We start from the raw sequence: 8661 nt of genomic DNA on the forward strand, positions 1-8661 counted from the left end.
GCCAGAGCCCGGCGCGGAGGGAAAAGCCCGGCTAGCAGGAGTTCTTACCGCCCGCCAAAATAATGCATCGGAGACCAGGGTTAGGCTCGTGACGCAAGCACGGCGAATTAATTAAGCAGCAACGTGTTAATGAACTCCATGCTCCCAGCAAAGAGCAGCCTCAGTTAGCTTTTCCCAGATTTCCAGCCGATGTAAACGCCTGATACGCTGTTAACCATAAAAACCAGTAGCAGAACATTGAAATTAGAGCTAATCGCACAGCACAGCCCAACCACTGGGAGTGGTTCACTCTGCAAAGGCTCAGACAGTCCCAATCCTGTTATTTCACCCACACAGCTTGATTCCGACTGCATGTCTACGCCTGTATCAAATATTCCCAAACACTTTAAAATTACTTCCTGTGGGAAGCCACCCGTGCCTGATAAAGACCAGCCCAGATCCTCATTTCCCACATAACAATCCTTCTCAATCCTGCCACGTAACTTCTGCTCCTTTGGGGTAAATTGGCAAAAATCGGGGATGTTAGTAATTTTCTTTCCAAAAACCCCAATTGTAAACTCTGGAATAGTACAATGAGGACAGAGAACACAAAAAAAAACCCACTGAAAAATTCAGAAAAAAATTAATTCACTCATCTAGAGAAGTATCTGAAATCTAAATTCTCTAAGTGAGTCTGAAAGGTTCCCTTAGGTCTCAGTGAAAGCAAAACCCACTGATTTCATACCACCCCACAGCCACCCACAGAACAAGCTAATGCTGGAATATTCCTGCATTATGATGACATCCTGTTATTTCACAGTGAATGGAAACTTGATGGTAAGTCTGAGAATTGGAACATGGTTTTTTTAATTAATCTCTGCTGTTAGGCAGAAGTTCAGTCTCCACCCGTTTATTTTTTTAAATAAGAAAAAAGAATTATCAGTATTTGAGAATAAACCAAAAACAATCAGTACCTTAAATTTTACTCATTTGCTGTTCCAGAGGCTGTGCTAGAGCAATTACAATAAATCAAAGGTAGTCGAACTGTCTCTTTGTCTTTTTAATTTCTAAAACCACAAGGCTGTGTTTATACTCTGACAGCATAAATAATCCCTGTCATTTGCTCCAGTCTGATACTTTTGTGACTACTGTGAAATTTAGGGATTTGCTCAAAGCAGGTAAAAGCGAGCCAGGGGTGCCCTGCACTGATATCACGCCTCTGTTACCAGTCAAACCAGTTACTCCAGTACACTTGTTCCAAGGAGAGATTATCCAGCTGCTTAAAGGCCAAGCTCCATGTGGCCACAGAACCCAGGGGACAGATTTATCAGCCCAAAGCTGCTTCAAATTGCTCTGCAAAGGAGCCAGTCCAAGACACAAGGAGAAGAGAAAAGGATGTGTCTCACCACCTGTGGACACACACAATTACTGCTTGCCTTTACAGCCCCAAAATGTTCACCAGTCTCAGCACTTGGGCCACACCTGCATGGATAAAAATCTGGAAGGAGTTACATAAGAACATAACTTCTTGTGTTATGTTTTGTAAAACAGGTACAGTTCTGCTATGACTGCACACAAGAGTATTTCTGCACTGGTTTATCAAGAAATCCCTGAGTTGGTTTCCAAGTTTACACCTCTTCTGGAAGGTTTTCATTGCCAATAGATGAGATTTATAAGAAATTTTGTACTTACCTCAGCAGTAAATTTCACCAAGACCGCCAGGGGAATGAGAACAACCTTAATGCCCCAGATGGAGTCTAATTCCACACAAGGAAGAGTTTTTGAACCTGGGCAAAGTGGCCAATTTACTTCTACTAGACAAACAGAGGATTTTAAATTTATTATTCAGAAAGTTGAACAAAGCTTTGACCCTGACCATGTTCATGTTCTGTTTTCACCCCAAGAATGGCAATGGCATTTGTCATTAACTCACATATTCAAGCAAAAAATGGTTGCTCTACTAAACAGTATCAGTAAGATTTAAGTAAGAATAAACTAAGATCTTATATAAACAGATGTCAAAGCTCTGTTACAGACTTCTAGCTCTGCTACAGCTATATAAATAATTCTAAAGAATAACATAAAGGTAACTTAGAATGTACAGACCTCAAAATAAGAGCTGCTTGCCCAATGCTTAGGTCAAGCAATATTTCAACAACCTCTCTTCTACACTCTCCTGGTGCAGCCACACCTGCTCCTTTTGGTCTTGTCCCCTTCCTAAAGTTGTGCAAGTCTTGAGCAGCCTGTCCACCAGCCTTCCTTTCCACCCAGTGTTCATTTAGGTCTTTTTTCTGTAGCCTGACACGTGGACAGAAACAGACAGTAAACTGTAGTGCATATTTTGCTTCAATGAACTTTAATACCCTTCTGCAATCAATACAATTAATTGTGAGTTAAAGAACTGATTTCATTTCCTCAGAGCCTTCTTTTCCAATTAAGGTAACTGCAAGACTGAAAGGCTCAAAATTTTTGTTGAGATTTAATAGATACAATGATGATAGTGACTTGTGGGCTAAGTCAAACAAATATAAAGACAACTCAGGTAAGAATAACCTACCTTCCTATTAAAAGAATTGTCAAAATAGTATGACCTGGAAATGAAATTCAACTTGTCTTTCTAAAGAGAAGACTTAAAATATTCCAACAAGCATCATGGCATTGTCTTCTCAACTTGTTCTGAGCCAGAAGACAAGAGAAAACAGAAAAAAAACCCAAAACAGCCAGAAAAACAAAGAATTTACCAGAATGGATACTTACAAAAAAAAGGGGGGTTTATTTATTCATTCATTTAAAGACCCTTCCTCTGATTGAAATCTTTCACTGACAAGAGAGGCTGACAGTCCATTAATTACATCTCAGAACAGTAAATTAATTCCCTCCAGGGACACACTCTGCACACATTACTGTACACTTAATACACTCCTCCCCCCTTTTTGCCTCTCTGTATTTTAAATTACAGGGTTTTTTTGCTATTAGCATTTCAACAACAGATATAATTTTCAAATACAGATAATTTTCTTCTATGCCCTGGTACACAGGGCAATGTCTCAGAAATATGTTCTGTTTTAAACCTCAAGGTTTTCATTTGCCCTTTAACTACTTTTTCCTTTACATCTGCACTTGAAAATCTAGCAATTTACTATAAATTATTCTAATCACCATCTTCCAACATTCATGTTCTATCTATTAACAAGAGGCATTTTGAGATTACTTTAAAATCAAGGTTCCAGTATAATATTTGTCTTTTCAGCCACTCTACCTCAATAAAATTGTGCTAATTTCAGGACTTTTTAGAGCTTTGTTGTGTTGAACAGACTTCTAAGAACCCAAGGCCAGCAAATGCAATTAAAATATAAATACTGAAAGCTTTGTTAACATATAATAGGTGTTAAAGATCCCTGTAGGAATGGTCGAACTGAAACTACTCAATCAATTAAACAAAGGTCTGTGCCCTACTTATGTTTTCAAGAAACTTTAAAATAAAACAGCTATTTTAATGATTAAGACCAATTTAGTTATTTAATCCACTGATGTAACCTTCAGCAGCTCAACATGTTATACAGACATATTACAAGGGAAAAAAGTTTTCATTATCTTCGCTTCATTTAACAAAAAACCAGAACAGTATTTCAGGACAGAATTCTCAAACACCCATATGAAGAAAATACTCTGAACAGTCTCAATAATTTTATGGCTTTTGATAAACAGGAGCCCTCAAATTTTATGGGCAGATGCAAAATTTACCACCTGAAAGGCAGCATAAAAAGTTTGTCCAACTCCAAGACCTTCTCTAACAGAGCCAATTAAACAAGAAATGTGACTTTTTCTTTGATGCTCTAATTACTTTCAGCTTCCCCCAACTCAAGGCTTTCCTACTGCTCAAAAACACAGGATAGATATTTTGACACTCACATAAAATCAATAAAAGACAGAAATAAGTAGAGATGCAGATGGTAGCTGATAGAGAGGCAGCTAACAGGCTACAACACAAAATGTCTAAGCGTGATGCAAAGTTACTTAAGGGAGTAACCACTGATGAGTGCCTGACTGCAGAATACTCTTTATTCTAATTTTAATAAACAGAACAGAACTACTTGGAACTACTGGTGATGCCTCACTGCTCTCCCTTTATAAACTCCATTTCTCCTCCCTTCCTCCCAAGTCCCTTTTGTCCTAAGAGCTAAGTTCATTATGACAGAACCCTTCTACTAATGAGTAGCAACTTAAACCTTCTAACTGTTCGAGTGTGTGCATCTCCTGCAACTCTCCCTCTTTTCAGAGGGAGGCAATGTGCTATTATTCCTTCATGGTTCTGAGTGTGAAGTTTTGGAGGACATCTTACAGAAATCAATCTTCCCTTTGCACATCTTTTGAAGGGGCTCGATACTCCTACAAAGACTGGGTGTTAATTTGTCTCCTATACATGAACGGCAGTTCCTATTTTTTTTTTCCTTTGTTTGCTTTTTTTATAAATGCCTCATTTCTCCTATCTCAAGATCTCAGAGTCTCTTCCAGGTGGGTGGATAGAATCACTGACGTACAGCCTTAGGTGAGTCAAAAAATAAATACCACAAATTTGAGCAATCATTTCTCCATCCCTTCACCAGCCAGTAGCAGCAATAACTGGTACAGACCCACCAGTGCTCCACTACAAACCAGATTTTCAACAAACCCTAAGTGGTATCGATAAAGCACAGCTCAGCTGCTTTGTTGATCAAAGTGCATCAGAGTTCCTGCTTCTCTCCACCGGCCACAGCGGAGTCCGACGCAACGGGAACTTTGCTGCTTCCAGCAAAAACAGTTTCAAAAGCAGCCTCCTGCTCCTCCAAAGTCACAGCAGCAGGGGCTCCTCTGACAGCTGTGCTGGGAAAGGCTGGCCGCTGCTCAGGAATCCTTTCCAGGTCCACTGTTCTCCTACCTCTTCTCTTGCCCAGGATTTTGATGTAATTAGCTGGCACAAGTCCTGTTGTTTGGCCATCGTAACTAGCCAGAAGCCAACCACGGATCTTGGGTTGTTGCTCTGAAGAAGAGAAGGCAAACGCGTCAAGTTACAAGAAAATTCAACAAAGCTGAACAAAACTACTCTGTAAGTTTTATTAGAATGCAAGCAATCACTTAATGGGGAGTAAATATCAGCGTGGATGGGGAATTTGGTCAAATAAGCTGTTTTGGGGGATGTTTTGTTTCAATTTTCAGACTCTTACATTGTAACTTACTTCACACGTGATAAGAAAATAAACAGAAAATCCAAAGTTTACCTTTGGGTGCTAATCTTAGCATGTCACCAGCACGGAAAGAAATTTCTTCTTCTGAGAGAGCATTGAAATCGTATTCTGCTCTTCCAACTACATGGTCATCTTCTCCACTTGCCCAGTTACTAGACACTGTTTTCAAACACAAATCACAGGTTTATCTGCTTTGAGTTACAAAGTTTGGTGTGTTTTTCAAAGGAAAATGAAGAAAACACTTGAACCTCCTAGCTAACACTTTTCCAATAGAGAAGTAGCAGAAGTAACGTGAAAAGCAAGATTTGTTGAATAAATGCAACCAACACTTGTCCCACCCAACACAAACTGCCACATCTAATAGGTGAGGAACCATGATTCTGGAATCACAGAAAGCTTCAGCAGGAAACCACATCTTAATAACAGGTTACTTAAGCAGGCTGTCCCTTGCATCACATGCCCAGAATTCAGTACTGTGCCCCATTATCTATTAATTACTATGGCTGTAGTGTGAGATTAATCTCTACCCAGGCAACAACAAAAGGAACAATACACTGCTGCACTTCTCTGGTGCTGCAGGTCATCTTTACCTGTTTCTTCGTCACTGTATGTAGAAAGCAGCTTCCAGATCAGGTAGGGGCCTCCCAATATAACAGCAAAGAACAAGAAAATGGGCCAGGATTTTGCAGAGTTGGCCACCTTGTCTTCGAGGCCAGCACGAGCTACTTTGCCCTCGCTCTCAGCCCACAAATCCTCGTTGTCACAGCTCTGCCGCAGACCCAGCAGGCGCTGCAGGCGCTGGTAGAGGTACCTTATAGTTCTCACGAGAGCAAAAGCCGAAAACACCTTGGTGAAGTGGATTTTGAGGCGGGAGAAGTGGTTGGCCACATCCAGCACGGCCCTGAAGCTGTTGTAGACAGCAGAGAAGGTGGCATCCATCATCATGCTGACGGAGGCGAAGGCGTGCACGATGCTCTCGATGGACTGGAAGGCACCTCTGCTGCTCTCCTCAGCCTGCTGCACAAACCTGCTGGGGGGAATGCTGTCGGCACAGAAGCGGTTATAGCCCAGCCCTCCGTAGCCATAGCTGTAGGGACTGTAGCTCCCGTAGAAGGAGGTGCCATACGAGCCGTAGCCTGGAGAGAAAGAACTGCTATAGGCCGGCCTGAAAGCGCTCAGGCTGCTGCTCGCTGGCTGCTGGGATGGTCTCGGCAAAATGGGCGGAGGGATTCGAGCCACCGTGGGTTGGCCGGGCCTGGTCAGCAGGTTGTCACCCAAGTCAGCAGACCTAAATGAATTCAGAGAATCAGGATCAGCCCCCAGAGTTTAAGTTTTCCCTCCCACAGAGCCCATAAATACATAAATACCACAGAGAGTTTCAGCAGGGCGAGGATAGGGAACCTGGGAGCCCAGCACTCAGTGTGCTGCATAGAGTTTGCTGGAAGTAAAAAATTTGGACAGGAAACACAGATCCTACAGGGGAATAGAACCCCCATAATCAGATATTGAGTGTAAACATGGAAAAAAATCTGTCTATTAATTCTATCATTTATTGTGTATTTAATGTATCAACACATGAAATACGCAATGCAGAGCCATCAAACCTGCTGCTCCAACACCCAGGTCATTCTTCTGTACATGAAAGCCTCTCATAGGCCCTAACACAAACTATTATGAACTTTCCAATCTGAAAGCTTTATTTCCAACCTTTGTTCCCAGCTCTTCTGCACAATGAGCCAATGATACAGCAGGAACCAAGCTTGAGAGCTCCTGTGAATCCACCCTTAAAGGGTGGCATGATCTAATTGAGAATCTAAGTAATTATGCAACAATATGTGCAAGAGCTTTGGGGTCCCCAATTTTCCTCTCTACCCAACTACCTGATTACCTGTGTGCAGATTGTCAAGGGTTTGAATCTACTACTGAAAAGTGTTGGCAGAGAGAGTTCTTAATTTGGTAATTCTTATTTTCCTTTGCATGCCCGTAAGTTTATATTGTTTTATCAATGCCCTTCGTAATAAAACTCTAGAAGTACTTCAATGGCATTTGCATTCTGTCAAGCAGCTTTTTTTGTCCAACTTCTGCCAGTTCAATAAAAATATATGTGTTTGATTCACACATTATCACCCTAAAAAACAAACATTTTATTTCCCAGGCTTATGGCCTCGTCCCATGACTTCCCACTTCTGCAGTCCAGGAAAAAAAAAGAAAGAAGTCAAGCTGGAATTGCTATGGAACTGCTGCCTGCTGTGCTATTTCTATAAAAGGTAGGGAACAGCTTCCTCTCAGCAAAACTTACAGGTTTCCACAGCAAAGAATAATATTTGTATCTTTACACTGCTGCTTTTTCCATCACAAACTGTAACTCCCTCAGCAGTTGAAAACAGGAGGAAAAATAAGTTATTAGCCCAGCAAACAGAGCTGCTGTAACTCAGTAAGTCACACTAGAGTCCTCTCTCCAGTGATCAACTTGGGACACCCCACTTCAAAGCCGCCTGAAGCCATTTAAAATGGGGTAAATAAACCCAGAATGAAAAACCAACACCGAAGTGCTGGCTCAGCACGCTGCAGAGAACACTGAGCGAAGTTTCTGCTCAGTGTTCAGTGCTGGGCCAACCTTTTGCCCACTTTCAGCTCCCTCCAAGTGCAATCACCAGCACCAAGTGAAAAACAAGACGAGCATTCAGCCGCCGAGCGAGCCTTCCTTGACTTCCCGTAACAAAGGAGGAGTTTGCAAACACTTTGTGTGCATCCTTCTCCAGGAGCAGGTTGGGTTTTCTGGGAGAGCTCCCAGCAGACGGGAACACACACAAGGCTGACAACACACCGGAATCTTTTCCAAGTCCCAATCTTTTCCAAGACACGCAGCTCCCCCAGTCCTGCAGAGGCTTGCGCAGAGCTGCTAGCCCCCAGGCAAGGACCGTGAATGCCGCCAGGAACGGACCTTTAATATTCCCAGGAATGGACTGTGAACTCACTCTACCCACCGATGACAACACAGCTTTCCCTTCCCCGCACCGCACACGCAGCTTTCCTCTGACACCGGCGGGCTTTGAGCTCCAAGCCCCTCACGCCGAGCCCCCCCGCTCCCCGCCCGGCACAATCCCCTCAGGACGCGGCGCAGCCCCGGGCCGCCCACCCCGCCCGGAGCCGCGGCCGGGCCCGACCTTTGAGCCCGCCACAGGGGAGCGGGCCCGGCCGGCCCGAGGGGCGAACACCCACGGCCGCCGCGGCGGGGACACCCGCGGAGGGACGCCCGCACTCACTGGAAGGCGGGCGCGGTGCCCGGCAGCCGCCGGGACTCCCAGGGCTTGGGCGGCGGCGTCGCCGCCATCGCGCCCTCTCGGCCCCTCTTCGGCCTCGCTCAGCTCCGCTCGGCTCGGGCTCGACCCCGGCTCGGCCCCGCTCGTCTCGGGCTCGGCCCCGCTCGTCTCGGGCTCGGCCTCGCTCGGCCCCG

The 8661-nt window shown here is 44.0% G+C and overlaps 1 protein-coding gene across 1 annotated transcript; it reads right to left on the reverse strand.

Moving 5' to 3' along the window:
• Positions 1–2312: 2312 nt before the first annotated feature.
• Positions 2313–8660, reverse strand: PEX13 (peroxisomal biogenesis factor 13). Its single transcript, XM_014895105.2, has 4 exons — positions 8471–8660; positions 5795–6492; positions 5238–5363; positions 2313–4999 (listed from the first exon to the last, which is right to left on the reverse strand). The coding sequence occupies exons 1-4, from the start codon at positions 8536–8538 to the stop codon at positions 4704–4706; spliced, it is 1188 nt and encodes a 395-aa protein (XP_014750591.1). The 5' UTR covers positions 8539–8660; the 3' UTR covers positions 2313–4703.
• Position 8661: the final 1 nt, after the last annotated feature.

The sequence above is a fragment of the Sturnus vulgaris genome, chromosome 3 (assembly GCF_052056855.1).
Source record: "Sturnus vulgaris isolate bStuVul1 chromosome 3, bStuVul1.hap1, whole genome shotgun sequence".
Lineage (NCBI taxonomy): Eukaryota > Metazoa > Chordata > Aves > Passeriformes > Sturnidae > Sturnus > Sturnus vulgaris.